General features: G+C 43.9%; 1 protein-coding gene and 1 long non-coding RNA gene across 6 annotated transcripts in view; one reads left to right on the top strand and one right to left on the bottom strand.

Moving 5' to 3' along the window:
• SEMA6A (semaphorin 6A) overlaps window positions 1-20,591 on the top strand; it is a 125,603-nt gene that overhangs the window by 85,665 nt on the left and 19,347 nt on the right. For 3 of the 5 annotated variants that reach the window (XM_073878553.1, XM_073878554.1, XM_073878556.1), the window contains exons 11-19: window positions 1,211-1,342; window positions 3,496-3,651; window positions 5,077-5,253; window positions 5,608-5,748; window positions 5,828-5,908; window positions 8,315-8,373; window positions 10,641-10,661; window positions 10,798-10,848; window positions 16,053-16,217. In XM_073878553.1, the coding sequence (XP_073734654.1) occupies window positions 1,211-1,342; window positions 3,496-3,651; window positions 5,077-5,253; window positions 5,608-5,748; window positions 5,828-5,908; window positions 8,315-8,373; window positions 10,641-10,661; window positions 10,798-10,848; window positions 16,053-16,217 (983 nt within the window). The remainder of the gene's footprint in view (window positions 1-1,210; window positions 1,343-3,495; window positions 3,652-5,076; window positions 5,254-5,607; window positions 5,749-5,827; window positions 5,909-8,314; window positions 8,374-10,640; window positions 10,662-10,797; window positions 10,849-16,052; window positions 16,218-20,591) is intronic. The other 2 variants (XM_025860997.2, XM_073878555.1) reach the window with 2 other exon arrangements.
• Window positions 1-20,591, bottom strand: part of LOC141370277 (uncharacterized) — a 45,195-nt gene that overhangs the window by 7,999 nt on the left and 16,605 nt on the right. The window lies entirely within an intron of this gene.

Raw genomic sequence — 20,591 nt, 5'->3', positions numbered from 1 at the left:
TATACCTGTTACTTTTTAAAAAGGGAGCTGTGAAGAGAGTTTTACAAAATTAATAAGTAATGCTAGGGCTCTGAGATTCCACAACCGAAGGAGATCACTGCCATATCTACCCAATTCTGTGCACAATGTATATATATTCTACATATTTGAAAATTCATCCCGCCACCTTATTTTAAACAAGCTTTCTAATCCTCTCCCTAATTCTTGCTTTATTAGTAATACTTCAGTAACTGTGTTATGAAATTAAAGATGGCAGAAAATTCCCCTAATCACTTAGGAAGCGATTTCTATATCCTTTCAATGTTTGCAAAATCAAGACTAAACCAGTCTCTCTGCCCTGGGTAATGTTACCACCCTGCAAAGCGCCCATGTCTTGGCCCGGAGGCTCCTGCCCATGCAATGGCCACTACCTCAAAGCCTGGTGAAAACTCTTGGCTGGCTGGTGCCTGCAATTTATTTGATCAAAATCAAGGAATGACCATAGTTAAAAACAAACATGGGTTCAAATGAATGAATAATTCATGCCTTCTCTCCATTGATTAAAAAAATCCCCAAGTCCTTTGATGAGCACCAGAGAAGGATGTAATTATAGGTAGAGATTACCACCATTATTATTATTTAGCACTTAATAGAGCATTTTATTTGCAAAATGTTGGTGCTTTAGAGACTTACGTTGTTTCATCTCATGCAAATAAATAGGAAGTAAAACTTAAAATGGGCGGTGACGAACAGAAAATAAGCATGCTCTCCCCACACATACATTCTCACTCCTGGGGTCCCTGGCTGGAGAAACCGAATTCAAAGAAGCAATATGTGGACAGGTGAGACACTTTTACTTCAAATGTACACCAATATTAGAGATGCAAAATGTTTTCCAAAGATTTTATCTTTAAAGTTAGTGAGTGAAAATTCAGGGAACTTCTGAACCTTCTAAACCACCAGTTATAAACAAATGCAGTTCCAAAAGCAATAAAAACACGAAGAGGTTTTTCTCTATGAGTTTGCTGTTAAGCAGTCCCTTCTTTAAAGCCACCGACGCAAACTTGATTCAGAGAAACGTTCGCTGTGTATCCTAGGCTCCCTTACAGTATCAGGGTGCGAACTTTAAATTTCTAATGCCCGTAACAGGAGAGTTGCTTCGGAGTCTGCTTTTCCAAGCTGCATGCATAACTGTTTGGAGAGTAACGCTGTGTGAAATGTTACATTACAGCATCCCCGGGTCAGCAGTGTGTGCCTACGACATGCTTGACATTGCCAATGTTTTCACGGGGAGGTTCAAAGAACAGAAGTCTCCAGATTCCACTTGGACACCAGTTCCTGATGAACGCGTGCCCAAGCCCAGGTATGTGTAAATATTTATGTGGTGATTCTGAATGGCGAGAAGTGGGCAGCTTGGTCCTCTGACAGTGAACGTCTTAAAGAACTGCACACTGGCGCCTTCCAGGGGGCCCCAGAGACACAAATGCTGGAACAACAGAAAGCCCTAGGAAGCCATTTGCCTTCATCTCCTTAACCTAAACTCAGCGTTACCTATAGTTATATTCAAAACGACAACCGCTCGAGTCTTCTACTTAACCTCTATCCCTGTGGCTTATCCAGTGTAATCCTAGGATGATGGGAAGCATCCAGTGCAGCCCCGCTGCTGTGTATCTGAGAAAATGGGAGGCTTGGAGAGGCAGAATGTGTCTTGTGCAAGAGCACAGATCTGAGTAGGTTATTTCCACCACTCCACCCTGCTTCCCCGTCCTTTTTATAGAGACCCATGTCCTTACACCCTAATAAAACGTGAAATATACATGGTGATCCCTGGATTCTGTAACCAGCCTGGATTGGAGCTGCGTCCAGGACTCTGGGGCAAGGGCAGGTAGAGACCAGTGGGCACAGTGGACCATCACGTTTTCTCTGCTCTACCAGGTTCTAGCCTGTTGTGGATCCAGAAACAGTCCATATCCCTCCACCAAAATGTAGAGCCCCAGAATCATTTTCATGGAAAACCTGTTGTCACAGGACAATGCAGAGACTTCTTGGTCCTCTGTAACCTCTGGGAAATCTTCACACTAAGCCGGCTAATTCATTCTCTCTCCACGGACAGGATGAAACTCTCCCCGCCCCTGCGCCTGCCCTCCTCATGTGCATGCACCGCACATGTCCATTATAACACATGCCATCTAAGTTCTATAGAAGAATCTGTATGTCCAGCTTCCTCCACCGAATTTGTGGGCTCCTGCAAAGAAGCCCAATATCTTCATTTTTTGGTTTGCAGCCCTCTCCTCCAACCACCAAACCCCCCACACAAAATAACCCCGTCCACTTAATTGAACTGACTTTGATAACATGAACCACTCTACCCAGGGGGAAAAAACCTCTGTGGTTCATCCATCTTCATCACCTGAATTATCTGCTGTGTGTATACGGTTACTCACGGAGAGCAGACTAGGTGCAAAAAGCACACTAAGGCAAGCTCAGAGAGATCCTCTAAAAGTCACTTCACTGCCTGGGAATGTTAGCTACTTTCTAGATAAGCAGGAAGGGGAGGTACAGTTGAGGAATGAGGTTTCAGGGAGTACTTAAAGAATATGCTCCCCTTGGTGTATGAAGATGGTGTCAGTTGGCTATGGCCAGGACACATACTTTGACTTTCTAACGGTGGCAATGTGTTTCTCCCATCCGTCCACGTGCTTCCTCATTCCTCTGGCCGACATCAGGATGCTTTCACGAGGCTGGCTTGGTTAGTGCCATAAAATGGTGTGTAAATGAGGCCAGATCGTGCCAGTGCTATCAGTGTCCGGTGTGCTTTCCTGAACCAGCAGGCAGAGCCGGGCTGTGGACAGGACTGTTGTCGGTGTTTCCCTGACCTGACTTTACGAGGCTGTCCCTTGACTCCTGAAACCACGGAATTGCTTGTAGAAATGACTTTTCGCTGTCACTGTTCAGAAATCAAGAAATGACCTTTCGGGAGAGAATCTTCAGTGTAATTGTAATTTTCATACCTGCCCAAATCAAATAAGAACAATAAAAACAAAACTGCATGTTCTCGGACCCCCGGTAAGGGGAGCTGGTTACAGCGAGCCATGCCGGCTGGCCACTACATCCGTGCCGACGTCAGCTGCATTCTCTCCTCCTGTAGAGCAAGTGCCTCAAGAACGTCCCGCACGGTTTTAGGACAGGTAGCAGAGCCTGGGGCACGTGGGCGAAGCACACACTTCCTCCCTTGTTTCAAGCTCCATCAGTGTTTGGGGGGTTTGTGCTTCTGGGGGTAAGCCAGGCTGCCCCCGGCTGAAGCTGAACTGCCCTGGCTGGAGCTTCTGTACGGAATGAGGCGGCGGCCGGGAGAAAATCTAAGCATATTTTATTTGGTGGCATTCTGCATCGTTCCACTTCCTCTTTTCAGCCTACAGTATATTCTCCCTCATGCCAGATGCTTAGGGAAGCAGTTCGTTCAAAGAATTTGCCATAAGGCATGAAAAAAAGCTCCCTCCCTTTGTTTCTTTTTAGGCCAGGTTGCTGCGCTGGCTCATCGTCCTTAGAAAAATATGCAACCTCCAATGAGTTTCCCGATGATACCCTGAACTTCATCAAAACGCACCCACTCATGGATGAGGCTGTGCCTTCTGTCATCAACAAGCCGTGGTTCCTGAGGACGATGGTCAGGTGGGTGTCAAGCAAATCACATCCAAAATGGATTTTTCCCTACTCCATCTCATGTTCACAGAACCTATTGGTGGATCATGATTTGAAATGCCACAAACATCTTCTGTTATCCTGGGCATTGGTTCAGCTATGAAATGCTGGCCAGTTGGGTGCCTGCCACAAAACCCCCATCACCACATTCCCAGTGAGATGAGTTCTGATATTTTCAGGCTAATTGGACCCATGCCAGCAATTAGAGGTAACAAAGATATCTCCTTCCGGGTGAGAGTCTTCTGGGCAAAAGCAGAGAAGCAGTGAAGGAGAACCAGTTGATGGATGTGGATACCTGTTTGGTTGGATATGGTTGCAAAGCATGCTCCAGATTCCATCCAAGTCCTGCCCCCGGCTCGTTAGCTGTCACACAGACCAGGGATGAGCGACACTTGCACAAGTACGCAAGCGTGACGGGTTCATGCTGTGCCATTTGCAACCTGAAGGGGTGGCCAGAGAAGGGGCAGTTGGTTAGAAATCTGTGATAGCGTTAAATACTTCTTCTTGTATTTCTTTAGAGCTTATTTCCAAACTATTCCACGGGCTTTCCCAAGCGCCATCTTGTTGGCGGCAGTCATCAAACAAAATGTTATCCAACTTTACCACCATTTTTAAACGGTGACTTTATGGGAAGATGTTAAAAGTACTATAATGGCTCTTGCCCATAAAATGGAAACTGTGGTATATAACTTGCAGGAGGGTCCGTGTTTTCTGGTTTCTGCCAAGGTGCCTGGCACAAATGGGTATCCACGGAGTGGTGAAGAGCTGAGAGATACCCAAGAAAGATGGCGCCTGATAGGACTTATTGAAGGACTGATGTCCTTGCCCTATGGCTTTAAATGGACCTTGTTTGGCTTGCACGTCCTCGTATTTATTTATAGTGCCATCAGCACACCACTTTCCCATCCTTCAGAACTTTCCCAGCCCCTCTACGTACACTTGGAAAGTTTTCCAATCTGACATTCTGCTGACAAGGCTTTGCACCTCAGAGGCAGAGTATGGAAAACTGGTAGCTGTTGCTTTTCTTTTCAGTGTTAAATGAAATGTTAAATGAGTTGGGTTAGTAGTATTTCTTCCCCTCTTCCTGGGAGACCTCAGCCCTTCCTTGCTGCTCATGGAAGAGATCATTGCTGAGCGGTTTCAGATGGTTATGGCTGTCTATATGTTATGTGACTTGGCCTCCACAAACACATACCTCCATCCTCCCCTTGGAGCCACACTAATGCTCTGCATGTGGAAATAAAGGACCAGAACAGCTTGAGAACATTATCTCTATGCACGTATTTTTCTTGAGGTTATTACTAGAAAGCTATGTCACAATTGTTTGAAGTGGAAAAGGGGACCCTTTAGTGACAGACCGACAAAGATATAAAAACTGTGATCCTGTCATTTTAGATACCGCCTGACCAAAATTGCGGTGGACACTGCTGCCGGGCCGTATCAGAATCACACTGTGGTTTTCCTGGGATCAGAGAAGGGAGTCATCTTGAAGTTCTTGGCCAGGATAGGAAACAGTGGTTTCCTAAATGACAGCATCTTCCTGGAGGAGATGAGCGTTTATAACCCTGAAAAGTACGTAGAATCTTCGGCTCTTTCTTAGTGATTATTTGTCGTTATGATCCTTTTGATTCAGAGAAAATCTGAGGATAGGAGACTTCAGTTTTATGCGTTTTTGGGTGACTTTTAATAGTTTGTAAAAAATGCTTTAATACTTAAAAAGCATTATTTTCTCCTTGCCAATAACGTGTGTGTTTATCCAGACACACACACGCGGGTCGGGGAGGGCAGCTTAGAAGATCTGTTTCACCTTGGGCAAGAGCAGACTAAGATACCGCCTGCGGGCGGAGGCGGGGTGGGAGGGGTGTCGGCAGGAGGAGGACTGACTCAGAGGGGCCGTGACCGTACCAGCCTCCCTCACCCCCTTAGGTGCAGCTACGACGGAGTGGAGGACAGGAGGATCGTGGGCATGCAGCTGGACAGAGCCAGCGGCTCGCTGTACGCTGCGTTCTCCACCTGTGTGGTAAAGCTGCCCCTTGGCCGCTGCGAACGACATGGCAAGTGTAAAAAGTACGTATTTGGCCTCACTGACCATTAGAAAGTCCTAGAACGGAGTCCTGGGTAGCTCATGGTCCTGTTCTTCCCGCAGAACCTGCATCGCCTCCAGAGACCCGTACTGCGGGTGGGTAAAGGAAGGAGGTTCCTGTGCCCACCTGTCACCCAGCAGCAGGTAAGGAGCCTGGGCTGCGGAAGAGCATAAAACGGCCCTCGGCTGCTCTGCATTCTAGACGTACCACCAACTACGCTCCCACACACCCCTGCCACCGAGCCTGTATGCACAAACCTCACCAACGGGACTGCCAGCCGTTCTGCTTCCTTTTCCCATTTCATAGAACACGGCGACATCACATGTGGCGGATTTCCAATAGATTAATCATCTGTCCTCAGACTGAGGAAAAACGGAGAGGAGAGAAACACAGTGGGCTTCTAAGTATTCCCCGGAGAGAGGGACAAGAAGGTGTATGCCTTGATAGCGGTGGTGTAAGAACAGCAGAGAAAAGGAGCAATAGGGTCCCGATTAGATTAGTGCCATGGTCTGTCTGACCACAGCAAAACTGGTTCCTCTAATGGACCATGCAGGGCCAAGAAGAGATCACAGAGCATTTGTTAAGCGATGCGTTTGTACTGCAAGGATGGTGTATGCATCCAATAAACCATTCTCCTGCACTGAAGAACTGTTGACCCCATTACTTGTTAGGGAGTCAATTCTTGGCAGTTCTCCAGCCGATCAGCTAGATCAGGCCAGTCCATCATGCCTATGATGTTGGTGCTTAAAATTGTTACCCTGCTTTAAATGCTTAGATGACATTAAAGGTTCCCCCTGCCCGTCTTTACTTTAGTGGATATGAAATCCAACGCACATCCTTGACAACTTATGGCAACTCAAGGAAAGTGCCATATGGCAGCACAGTTCTGTATGAGCCATTCCTTCAACGTCCCCAGATCCAAGAGGGCAAAGAATCGTCTTGCCTTCACTCTGAGCCTCCTCTCCCATTTTAGAATAGCTGGACAGGCAGGAGAGCGTATCTGATGACCACGACATGCATAATTTGAGGGAAAGTATTCCCACAAACACAGCTCATGACAGTTGTAAAGTCTGACCTGGAAATCTAATACAAAGGACTGACTCACTATACATGATTAGATCAGCTTCACAAGTAGCAATACTGACATATTAGTGTTAGAGCTTTGTATCTTTTCATGGGAACCCTTGAGGTGAAGGAGTAAAGATCACAAATCACAGTGAGGAAAGCTAAGAAATGACCTATCTCCTTCCTATATTCAAGGTGTGACTGATTTTTAAAAATCATTTTTAAGTCGGGGCGCCTGGGTGTCTCAGTCAGTTAAGCATCTGCCTTTGGCTCAGGTCATGGTCCCAGGATCCTGGGATTGAGTCCCTCATCGGGCTCCCTGCTCAGTGGGGAGTCTGCTTCTCCCTCTACCCCTTCCCTCCCCCACTGCCTCTGTTCAGTTGCTCTCTTCCATAAATAAATAAAATCTCAAAAAGAAAATAATTTTTAAGTCAACATGTGAACTCCAAAATTGTTCCCTTCAGGATCTACATCTATATTTCATTGCTCAAAACATGTGGAATTCTCCTTGGAAAACAGCCTTCAGGGCCTGATGAATCCTGGCTTTCACTACCACTGAAAATCTTTATCCTTTGAATATGAATTTGATTTTTAACAGAAAAAACACTGGAAAACAAACATGGTGAAGGATTCGATCAAGGTTGTGACTTTCCAGATAGTTTTCCTAAATGGTCCATAAAATAAACTCTAAGGCAGTTTCAATGATGCTGTGAGAAGCAGCATGGAGCTCCCCCCCCCCCAAAAAAGGACAGTACTCCTCTGAGTGAGTCCAGTGTGCTTATTTTAAAAAATCAAAATAGATATATTGAGATTGGTCTTGTTATACACCTTGTGCAGCCCAATGGTGACCAAATGGGTTTGAAAGAAGAGTGAGCTGGTGGGGGAGCATGCGGGTAATACTGCCGAGTCACAGGGCCACAGGGTCTCCGGGGGGGGCTCTCAGCACAATCCACCACCATGTCCCATCCCCTCAAGAGTGCTACATGCCCCCCAGCCATCGGTTCCTTGGAACACTCTGTTAAACAGGTCATTTCTACACAAAGAAATAGATCAAGGTCTAGGAAGGCAGTGCTGGGGTCAAAGCAAAAGTAGAGAGGAAGAGACTTTTTTTTTTTTAATTTACAGATTTCTACATCATTTATAAAGAGTTATGTTAACATTTAAACTTTTTAAATGTTTAAGAAATGCTCAAAGAATCTGTAAAAGGAGGATATAAATAATCCGCCAACTAATTAACTTCCTGAATAATATCAGAATCAGCAGCTTAAACCCTGGCTTCTCTTCGGAGAGTCACATAAGACTCGTTTCTATAAACTTCGGAGACAGATTTCCCAGCCGTTATCTACTTCTTTTTCTGCACCTGCCACTCAATTTATCAAACCGTGTTCATTTCTGTAGTGAAACTTCAGACTCATTCTGGAGTAAGGACTTGCATTATTGAATTTGTTTCTTTCTTCTCCCTGCCTCCCCCCCTTTTTTTAAAGACTGACTTTTGAACAGGACATAGAACGTGGCAATACAGATGGCCTGGGAGACTGTCACAGTAAGTACAGCTTTTTATCCATGTTCATCTTTGTGCAAAGATCCTTTGGTCGGATGGCCCAGAAACATAACGCCACATGTGGGGCTGGGTGCGGCTGGCACTGAGCCAGGCAGAAGTAACAGAAATCATCTTCTAAACATCCGATAAAGAAAACAGTGTGTTGCAGAGCCAGTGCCCCCTGTGCTGTTGCTATAAAGGCTGTGGAACCAATTCACTCCAGAGGATATTAATTATAACCGAGCAGTAAGTTAGATCAGCATTTCCATTAGAAAACTGGTCTTGTTATTTTAAAAAATGTGTTATCACACCGTAATTTTTAGCCAAATAATAAAAAGATTGATCGCTGTTACTCTAGCTTTCTAATTGAATGGGAGGGTTTTGTTCTTCTCAAACATATCGCCTAATAAAAGTAATTATTTTTTTAATTAGATTTATGTCTGTTACCATTCGCCTTAGGAAAAAACTTCCGAAAGAACCCACAAAGTACAAGATGACTCAAAATAACCTTTTTTATAGGAACTAGCCTACTATGCTTACCTCGGAGTTCATTTCAAAAGTTAGTAAATGGTAACATTTCAGTTGGAACTTCATATAAAAGATGCTGGTCAAACATCGGCCCATTTGCCCTCTGATCTGATTAACATGGGTATTCTCCTGAAAATGTTTACTAATGCTAAGTTAGAGAATAATGCCACTCTCTTGGAAAATAGTTCGCAGTGTTTCAAAGGTTACATATGATGATTCTAGGAAGCTTACATTCGTTCAAAATGGCACCCCAAAAACAGCCCCTAGGGGAATGAAACTGTATTACTCTGATACCTGGTTCTATAATGGAAATCATGGGTCAAACTCTCAATCTTTGGGCCATGAGTACTGAAATCTCAGACTCTAAGGTTCCAAGTTTCTACCTTACCTTTTTTTGGAGATCAAATATTATCCAATAAAGAGGACTACGGGCAGCCTCATCTCCGAATTCTTTGCTGTATTTTTTTGTTTGCAAATATTACATATTGGCAAAAGCTTCTTATTGGGTCTTGAAACACAAAATTTATGCGTGGAGAAATCCACATAGGAGACTGTTACCACCAAAAGGCCCGCGTTACTTGTGTGCCGTCAAACAGTTTGATGTTTGATCAGTGGATCTTAAATCATGTTAATCATGTTGGTGCCTTATGGCTCCGTTTTCAGGGAAACAAGTTCTGGTTTGTGTGTGCGTCTGTGTGAGCAAACTTAATGAGCTGACTTCAGTGAATAATTTTCTTCCTATTTTTATGATCTGGTGGTATGGGCATCTGTAGAAAATAGGGGTGTCAACTGGGACTGGATAACTGAACGGATGAAAGCTGTGAAATGGTTGTTACTGTCTCTATCACGTGTCCACGACACCAGCAGGCCCACGCCACCTGTGTGTTTTTGGACAAAGGAACCGAAGGAAGCCTCTGTATCTAACACAGGGGAGAGCCTCAGGTCCCCAACCCGTGATCTACTCTTCAATCTCAGGGGGCAAGCCTCTGTGTTTTCGTGGGCTACCTAACCTTGAACTCGTCCTGGTGAGGCACTTAGGGTACACAGCTCAGGGCAGGAGGAACAACTGCCCCTCGCTGCCTTTCTTAGCGGCTTCTTGAAGGCTCTCTCTGCTCCTGCTGCAGCATGACCTACTTCTGCTAGCCATACCTGTTCACATAAAGGCATTCAGAGGATTTAGATAACTGGTGCACAGTGACTCCTGAACAGGATTTTTAGGGGAAATGAGGAAATCCTGAAGAGTCAGTGTAAGAGGCTGAGGAGCAAGCTGAAATGAACCAGTGATGTGACCCAGACACACCGCGCGCGCGCACACACACATACCCCTATGTGTGTGATTGAGAGGATGACACGAGAGAGAGCGTAGACAAGAGTGTTTTGTAAGTGTGGTCCAGGTGTCACTTCTTTTACCTGCATACACGTCCGTCTGTATAGAGTAAGGCCTCAAGTCCCAGAATCACGTATAACCACAGTTCCTTTTCTAACTCTTGCTGTTTCTTTGAGCCTTGGCAACAAAGGGCAGTGACTTTGAGGAAACTCACTCGGGGAAGAGATAGAGGAGTGTGAAATCAGACCCGATATAAAGTGTCTTGTATTACACGCAGAAATTAAAAGCACTTTCTCAGTACTGGGGATCACATGTTAGCACAATTCTGCGTTAGCTCATTCCTACTTATTGATGTAAGTCACACTAAGCAGAGTGTTAAACATTAAGTAACCTTCTCCTCCCTTTTGTCTTCCAGATTCCTTTGTGGCCCTGAATGGTAAGGAAGATATTACTCATAATTTAATATCGATGGAAATCTATGTGGGAAATCCTGTTTCACTAATCCTCTTGAGTATTTTCAAACCTTAAGTTTCTTTTTTAATTAATTTTTTATCCTCATTATTTTTTTATAGACATTTCAACTCCTCTTCCAGATTATGAAATGTCTTACAACACAGTATATGGTCAGTTTATGGACTTTTTTTTTTTTTAATTCTAAGCCACTCATCCTGTGGTAGTTTATAGTTTCCATCCCTAAACATCATGGACCAGATTCTTTGTTACTTCAGGGCCCCAATTCACTAAAATTATTTATCAATTTCACAATGCTTCAAAACTCACTGCCTATGAGAGACAATTGACATAGGAGACTGGTTCCTACATTTTTAATCCACAAAACATGAAATTTGCCAACGTTAGGGAATTTGGTGAATACACTTAATGAGTTCTTGAGGTAGAAGATATTGCTTTTGGACTATGAGTGTATCCAAGATAAAACAACAGTGCTTGTAAGTAATAGGCCATAGCTCTTAACTGATAGAGTACCATTCCCCAAAATGCTGACTTTCAGGGCAGGACCCTCTGCAGGGGGAAAAAAATCTACACAGCATGCAGAGACCAGTTCTTACGAGGCAAACCTTTCCGACATCACATGAAAATTAGCCATTTGAAACTTAAGTTCACAAAGAGTATGAATATTTAGACATATTTTCAGGGAGAGTTCTTCAGAATGTATACAAGGAAGAGTGACGCAGTGGAAATGATGTGCAAACAGGATCTATCCCATTGTTCCTGCTCTGAAATACAAGACAATACATTAAACAAAGCTATGAAGTCCATAAACAGAATATTCTGAGCCCTTTATAAGAAAAATTGAAATGCAATTGAAGTGTTCCATTGCTATTTCTCAGAGTTCCCCCAAATGTTTATAGGGCAAACTATTCAAGTGTTTTTTAAATATGAAAAACATGTGTGATGAAGATTTAAGCTTTGCATTAGAATGGGGACTAAGAGTTTCACTGATGCGCATTTTATAGCTTTTGTGTTAAAAATACGTTAACAGTAACAATTCCAGGACAGTCTTTAAATGTAGAGGCAGGGGATAAAGGAAGGGGAAAAAAGGAAAGAAAAGAAAGCAAGGCAGGTTTAGGACTGAAGAAATAGTTCAAGATGGCTACAAATGTGTTTCACAGCTCTATGTAATAAACTCTTACTCCCTGTGTCTAATTAGCATAAATAAAAAGCCTCTTTGGAAGTCCTAAAGGCTGTGCAGCCCTAAGTGAGCTGTGCAGATATGGGACACAATGCTTGATTTCTCCTGTTTTCCTTGTGAAGGGAGGCCACGTAAAGCAGATGAGCCCACAGAATTCATCCACCTTTAGTCTCATCTGTTACTCAAGCCAGAATACTGAACACCAACAATAAGAAAAATTTCTCAGGAGGCAGATGTCATCTAGCTTAGCTCACCCTTCAGGAAGAGAACCCACTTAGCATCTGCTCTCCTCCCATATCACACTTTGCAATCATTTCCTATAATTGAATAATTTTTATCAGATGCTGAGGAATTCAGGTCTTAAATCTAATTGAACCGGCTACCTCCCCAGCATTCATCAATTGGACGAAGACCAATTTTAACTCCCAGGTAATTTCTCATATAGAAAGAAGAGTTAAACGATGGGATGCTTTTTAGGAAGAAAAAGTCACCCTCCAATCTATGGATCTCTCCTAGTTCCTTTACAAAGGGAAAGGAACTTATTAATTCCTCCATGTTAACATTTTAAGGGATGATGCCTGTTCACCCTCAGCTCTTGATCAGTGGCTTCTGTGATGAAACTAAAGAAGAGGTAGAATTTTCCTTTCACCTAATGATCCTATCCATTTTAGGCTAAATCTGTCCAGCGTCAAGTTGTTAGATGATTGACTGACCACCAAAATAAGAACTGGTCCAGACAGTACTTTTGAAAACACGGGAGACTTTCTTTTCACAAACTATTCCAAGAGATGCTTATTTTGGAGTTAAAAAACAAGAATAGATTTCATTAATTCACTCAGCAAATATGTGTTGAGTGCCTACTACAGTGTCAAATTTCTCCTGTCAAAGGGAAGACCAAATTGCTGTTTGTACTGAGCATGGGTATAGACTAGGAAGCCGACCGCAAAGTCCAAAATGCACCCACTGTCCCCAGCTGTGCCCTTTGCACGTCCCCCTAAAATGTTCAGTGGCTGAGTGCAGAGAGAGAGCCGTGAGACTCGAACTGCCTAACTCAGAAAAAGGAATCTCTACGATAAATCATGCAATCTCTCTGCTTGGCAAAAGTTCTGTGCAACAGCAGTTCACATACGCAAGAACCCCTTTTAGTGAATTGGACCCTGTTTTCCTTCTCTCTCCCTCTCTTGTACTGATTTAGTGTCTCTTGTTTTGTGTCTAATTGGCTACAACCATTGCTAATAGGTAAGAGTGGTTTGAAGCGTCTCTAATCTCTGGAATCACACAAAGACTTGTAGATATAGAGAAACAGTATGATGCATATTAAATTTAACTTCTAAAATCTATTTCTTTGCGTAAGAATAATACATCAGGGGCGCCTGGCTGGCTCAGTCAGCAGTGTGTGCGAATCTTGATCTCAGGGTCATGAGTTCAAGCCCCACATTAGATGGAGAGATTGATTACTTAAAAAAAAAAAAAAAAGAATACATCATAAGCTCCACTGATTAAGTTATGACCTTTCATCATGGATTAACAAGACAAAATCATAGGCTCCAAATCTACTGACCTGTAATACCGTATCTACAAATAAATGCCTATTTGTGTAGCATTATTTTGGTCACAGAGTCTCCTAGGGAATGCACAAATGATATAGCCTGTAGAATCAGATTTTAAGAAAGAATATAAGTGACTCCCTTTTAACATTTTAAGCTTGGAGAAGTAGTAATAATAATAATATGCCTCTTTGATTTCAAACTAAGGACTGCTGGTTAATCGTGCTCTTACGAGGCGGTTCTAAAATTTTTGAGAATCAGGTATTGCTTTCTCCGATTGTCTGATTTCACCAGTGACACATGTTGCCTATCCTCAAGCATAAGTTTAAAAGAATACAAACCTCAGGCTGCTCAGTTTTTTTCTTTAATTCTGAGTACATCAGATGCATGGTTTCTCTAGATTTACATACAGAAAATGGGGATGTGGTGGGTATTAGACTAACACTTCAGCAATAGGAAGGAGCTGATTTCTCACATTTGTGTAAAGCATTTTCCTACCTAACTACCATCTGGTCCACATTAATTTCCTCTCATAGCCATAGCTTTCCATTACCAATGAGTTTTCCATGTATTTGCAGCATATGGTCCAGGAAATCTTTCGACGGAGAAATGTGTCCCTTAGGCATATATTTCCCCTAGATTACCGTATTAAGAAATGTTCTCCCTAAACCATACTTACAGCATTACCATAAAACTGCCCCTTGAACAAAGTTAAATTGAAAGTACTCAAAATGCATATCAATTCAGGTAAAAAATTCTTGCTACTTGGAGAAAAGGATTTCGTTCTCCGCCCCCCCCCCCCGCCTCGCCCCTTCTAACTCCCTACAAAGCGATTTCTAATGGTTTGCCTAGGCTGGGTGCCAAATTCTCTCTTAGGCTGACCATATATCGCGTAAGAGCGGTGCAGAATTCAGGAGTAGGAAACAGAGGCTCTCTTTCAGACCGCGATATAAGCAAAAAAGAAGTAAGAGAAATTCTGCATTTCCAAGTCCGGCTTAATTTCGCTACTCCTGTTCTCTTATCAGTATTAAGAGATGAGCTATGAAACCCAGGAATGTCAAAAAAAGACAGTCTAGATGCAAGCATTCTTGAGTTGTAAATGAACATGTTCCTAACAGCTGGATAGAAACCAGACTATGTGCACCAAAGCCAATGTTTGAAGCTGCGTGGAGAAGAACAAACTCTACACAGAAGGAGGTTTCTTAAATGTCACCCGAGTGCTGTGGGGGCATTTAAGAGTGGTGCTTCCACAGAAATCATTAGAATGTAGGTGACCCACTTGGCTTCTCTGCTTTTTCCTGAGGTCTTCTTCACATAGGTTGTCTGTTATGTGCAGCACTGGAGTCTCCTGGGAACCCAACTTATTATAATAACTAATAAAGAAGAACACAATTCATTCCTCATTGTGATCTTTCTTTCTGGTCACCAATATTTTATTTATCACATACATGGTGATCACAGCCCAAGGCTGGAGCCACTTGGGAATCTGTCCTCCGTTCTACCAGAGGCACTGTTTCCACATTCACAGAAGTTGCCTTGATGTCTTTTCAAACATTGTTCAAGAGATTGCTACAGCTAAGGTGGTTTAATGAGCCAAAGACTCTAATGGAAAATCACAGGTTAAATTTTATTTCTACTGGAAAGAAGAGGTAGTGCGGCTTCCTTTAAACCACTGTGACAGTTGACATCAAAGCACCTGGTGCAACCTGTATGTAACCTTGCGGGATGCTGGCAGGAAGGCTTAGGAATGTGTTCATAGGAAGAATCCAGAGTTTCTGCCATAACTCCCAACCTGGCCATTCTTTTCCTAATGTCATCCTCTGGTAGGCTCCTCTGGATCTCAAAAAGCTATCCCTTTCTAATCTGAATCATGGCCTCAAGAACAACCTCTCCCAAGTATGAGTCATAAACCATGGGACTGACTTTGCCAGAACAAGACTCGGAAGGCATAGTCATGGCAACGTGGGGCAGTTGAGGCTGCCAGTCCAGGGAAGCGGTGGTGGGAGCAGCTCCCTTGAGAAAGCCATCACTTCTCTTAGAACTGGGGAACCCGTGAAGTTGAGCTGAAGCTGAAAACTAGACACACCCTCCATGAGAAAGGCTCGGTGGGAAGGGCTCGGGACCGCTGAGTTGTTTCTGAGAGGCGAGAGGCGAGAGGCGAGAGGCTCATCCACTACCATCCACCTGCCCATTCAGTCATGAATGGTGACCCCCAGAGTGGACACATCCTGCCTTTAGTGGTGCTATGGGAATACCAGAGAAGTACCCTGGTATTTCTTGAGCACGTGCTGTCAGACACTGCTGGGTACTTTTGCCATTATCCTCCCCACACAGGGAGGTAAGTGACATCATCCCCATCTTGTGCACAAGCAAAATCAAGGCCCAGAGAAATATAAGTGAACCTCCCAGGCTCACCCAGCAAGCAGCAGAGATAGGATCTGGCCCTTCATCCTCTAACTGCAAGGGCAGGGAGTCTTCTGCGGAACCCCAGCCCCCAAGCCTGTTATTTCTAGGGCAATCTCCTTTCAGTCCTACAGCCAGCTTGGGGGTCCCCCTCCTGGCCCCTGAGCAAAGGGAATGTGGGGGTCTCTGGCGATGTGTTGCCTAACTGTATTTGTGATGCAAACAGGGCACTCCAGTTCCCTCTTGCCCAGCACCACCACGTCAGATGCGGCGGCTCAAGAGGGGTATGAGTCTAGGGCAGGAATGCTGGACTGGAAGGATCTGCTCGATTCACCTGACAGGACAGACTCTTTGGGGGCGGTGTCTTCCCGTAATCACCAAGACAAGAAGGGTAAGGCCTTGGAAATGCCTCTTCCTCTGGGGGGAGAGGGAGGGAAAAGTGAGGAGGACTGTGTAACTGCTTCCAGCTGCATCGTAGCAGTGTTCAAGGAACCTCCAACACAGTGATTGAAAGCATCTCAAAAAAGACTACAATCCAATCCTCTGTGCTCGGCTTGATCCTCAATTATTCCCCGATCGAGGAGAAACCACACAAAACAAATAACACATCCTCTAAGCGCCCTCCATCCAAAAGAGGTGCGGCTTGGCCCAAAGCAGATCCCTCTCCACTCCTCTGAGCTCATTCTGTGATTCTGGGTCCTCCTTTCCCATTCCACAACGGGATGGAATGCAGGGCTGTTGGCACGTGCACGTAATCCAAGCAAAGGCCCGTTTAATGTGAGAGAGAGCAGGGCAGAGTCTTTACTGGCCCGTAGCATCCCACCCTCACGCGTGGTGCTGAGTGTGAATAGAGCTGTCATCCTGCGAGGTACTGTAACTGCCCTTTGAAGACAACAGCTGAAACAAAAATATGGTATTTAGTCAAGCAGAATTGCTATGCATTTAAAACAGAAAGGAAGCTGCGCTCCTTTCTGAAAGCTGAAAGGGACTCTACTGTGAACTGTCCTAAATTCTCCCCTGCTTTCTCTGCTCAACTAGAGACAGGAAATGTCCTCTCTTTTCTCACCAGTGGCTGCTTCTGGTAACACATCCTACTTTAGTTGCAGCTGCAACCAAAGAGGCCTTTACTTGTCCAAAAAACAGTCTTGTAATCAGAGACTGAAAAGCCCAGTTATGTTGAGAGCGGTTTCCCCTCATTCAGAATTGTTCACTTCTATATGTTCTCAAGGGTTTCATCCAAGCGCGGGTTGGGAATCTCGAGGGCAGACCAGTCACTGTGACCCTTGGAGGCCAGTCTCTGGCGTGTCCCTCCCTTGGGGTTTTCTATGTACTTATTTCCATCTTTACTTTGAGAGACTGTTGGCCAGGAAGCCCCCCACACACCAGACCCTCGCCCTCTTTTCTGCGACTCACCTCCACTGCTGTGTGGGCCAAGCCGCAATGCAAAGGTGTAGCCCTTGTCACTTATTCCAGAGCATGTCCCCTCAAAAATCAATTTTCTTATTCCCCTAGAACTTCTGATTCATATTCCCTGTCCCAGATCTTAAAAAGAGTGGCTTCTGCCTCAGCAGCCACCTGAAGCTGGCGGCATCCCTGCTCTTAGCATTCCGCCAGCGCGCCAGGCTCATGGGTGACGGGACAGAACTATCACGGTGGGCCACAAGCCCTACCATGTGCCATTATTTGTTATGTGTGGCTCCAGACCGCAGATGTGTTGGTCTTGGCCGAGTTCTCCAGAAGAGACAGCTCCGTGAAGTTACTTGGTGTTTGGTCACTGTGACTTTCTGAAAATCCAAACAGCCGTTCTAGTGGAGCATTAAGTATGTCAACCAGATCGCTAGCTGTTGGTTACAGTCATTTTCTCTTCACTTCACGGAGACGGGTGGCATGACTCCTCCAGTTGTTAACTCCCCCAAGGGATGGAGGTTATCAAAGAGTCCAATTAACACTGTGACAGATCATTTTAAAATTCGGCACTGTTTGTTCTCTTGGGTCTTATTATGAATATTGACAAAGCTGGAAGCAGTCTACAGTTGTCAAACAATGGTGGCAGAGGTGATTGCATGGGCGTTTCACACGATCACTGTTCCTGTGCCTTTAACTCCTTGCCTTGCCCCGTCAATTCGAGTCGGGTTTTTGACAACTGAGTATGTATTTGATGGGGCAATGACAATGGGTTGTTATGCAGAAAAATTTTTCAAAAACAAAATGTAGCTTAATGTTCCTTTTGCCATGATTTTTATGATTTTAATTTCCATTTTGCTCTGAATGGTTTTTCTGTTTAATGTTCATGATTTATTTTCAACGTCTGTTCTGTTTTGCTAAGCACTGTGTGGTATGACTTGGTGATGGCGTGATTCCGTTGGAAAAGTCTTATTTCTTTTCTGACTCATGATGACGTCCCTTAACTCAGCCCAATCTGTGATCTCCTCGCTTCTTTTCATTTCCTGATGTGGGTGCCTTAATGATGTCACATCCGTGTGCACAGCATCTCCCAGGATGCGAGAGTTTCATGGGTTTTGCGAGGGCCTCTGGCGGGTGCTCTTTTCACTGGGTCGATTGTCTCATGGGAATGTGACATTTGTGTGCCCCAGCTTTAGGAGCTAAATATACTCTGGAATTGTTCCTAAAATACCACACATTTCCCCGCTAAGCAGAAAATGTGTCCCGCTCACCAGCTTGCTGAGGAGTCAAGTGCCCCATGCCTTTTTTTTTTTTTTTGTAATTTGGCTGCTGAGTAAGAGGCTCCGCCCTGCAGATCTGCGGACCACCACCGGCCGGCCCCACTCCCGGCCCCACGCCACCCCCAAACACCCCTGCATTTCCAGAGTATGTTTGCTTGCCTTTTCCTTTCTTTTCCTTTGCTGTTGTCTTTCGTCTCGATTTAATCCCGTATGTTCTTCACATTCTGTCAAAGCACCAATCCTCACCTTGCAATCTAACCCCCTTCTGCTACCATTGTTCTCAGCCTCCCCCTTTCCAAATAATAGACCCAAGCCCTCTGCCCTTCTGTGCAATGTTCCAAGGCTCTTTCCTTCTACACTGTGAGGAGCATTCTGAGGCTGTATGGACACAGACAGTCATACTAACAAAGCGGGAGAAGAGGCCTGTAAGGCTCACAGAAGCATTATCACTGAAAATGAAGTCATTTTCTCTCTCAGTAACTGGCCTTGCCCTTCATTACCCTACTGGCCTTGTCTAATGTCTCTTGTCCTTGCTGCTTTTCTTTAAAATTGCTTGATATCTTTCAAGCCCTAGATTCATTAGTAAAAACACAGCCAACTGCTCTGTTTTATCTCTGGGTCCCTAGATGTCTGGAGCCTCTAGAGCCGGCCCTTTAATCACCAAGTTGATAAATTGGATGCAGCCCTGGCTACTTCTTTCTTGGTTTTGCCACATTTAAAAATATATATTATTTATTCATCCTATAACTATTGAGGTGATAATGAGTAGTTACAAAGGGGCTCTAATTACATATAAGAAAGAAAATCCACTTTATTTTTAGATCTGGCTTGTCTCCCCCCACCTCCCTTCCCACAGCAAAAGAAATAAGAGCTTTCTTTTTTGGGTTAAGCAATACTGAAAATTAATAGCCACTCTTGTGCCTCTTGTTTCTGACCAAAAGTAATAATACCATAAATCCTGATTTCCAAGAAGACTGCAAGATACGTGAGGAAATCGGCCATGTACTGATCTGCCAAGAGAGCTATGCAGTATGAGTATAAAATGTAGATGCTGACCACTGCTGTTAGGGCACAATAAATCAGAACAGAAGAAAATCCCCTACTTCGGACTTTATAGAGTTCTTGTGAGCTGTCAGAAAACAGATAAAATGGTCAATATATACAAAGATGTTCCCATTTGATTGGAAATGCCAGCGCTGTAGTATGCTTATATATTTTGGGCAATCTTTTAAAGTGAGATACTATCAATTATATTTAGTCAAGAGGATATATACTCATTGCAGACAAGAAAAAGATATAGAAACAGAATTTAAATTAGATATCAAATGAATAATTTAAAACATACAGTAAATGTTGAATATATTTTAATCAATGTACAAGCTATTTGTGTAAGCACTTTTTACTTTGGGAAATAATATTGCAGTAAGATTCATAAGGTCTGTCAAGTATGGTGATGAGTATGTTGTCCATACTTCATAAACAATCCCGAACAGAATTTTCTAGAGCACAGAGTAGTGTATCAACGATTCCTCCAATGCAGTGTAGCCTGCAGCAGTAGGGCCTCCCAGTAGGACAGGCCGCTCCTTACAGGACAGGATTTAGGTGGTTCCGGACATCACGCTTCAAGAATACTGAATCCTGCGCTGGAAGGTCATGTCCTTTTCATTTCTCTTTCAGTCTTCTTGGTTATGTCAAGGGAAAAGTCTCAGTTTGGTGCTTTATCGTTAACAACTCCCTTAACTTGCTACTATCCCACTCTGACAAGAACAAACAGGCTTTAGACTGGGGGCTTTGCCTTGCAGCTGGAGCTAGCTGGAACTTAAAGCAGTTTTGCTCTCAATTACTTTTTTATGGTTACCTTCTATCTATGAATAGTGACACTCCCCCCTCCCCCCCCCGCCATTTATGATGACAAAGTTTCTACTGGTAGTACATTTTAAAGGTAATTTAAATAAAATACTAAGTAAATGCAAACGCTGGGAGTACAGGGGGATAAAATTACTATGTAATATGGTAGGTAAGACTCACTGGTATCACTAAAACTGTAGTATTGGAAGTTGAATGACTAAAGTTTGGGTAAC

The sequence above is a fragment of the Callorhinus ursinus genome, unplaced genomic scaffold (genome assembly GCF_003265705.2).
Source record: "Callorhinus ursinus isolate GAN/ISIS: 27379988/994484 unplaced genomic scaffold, GSC_fseal_2.0 scaffold30, whole genome shotgun sequence".
NCBI classification, from domain to species: Eukaryota; Metazoa; Chordata; class Mammalia; order Carnivora; family Otariidae; genus Callorhinus; species Callorhinus ursinus.
This window is presented reverse-complemented; position numbering and strand designations above follow the sequence as displayed.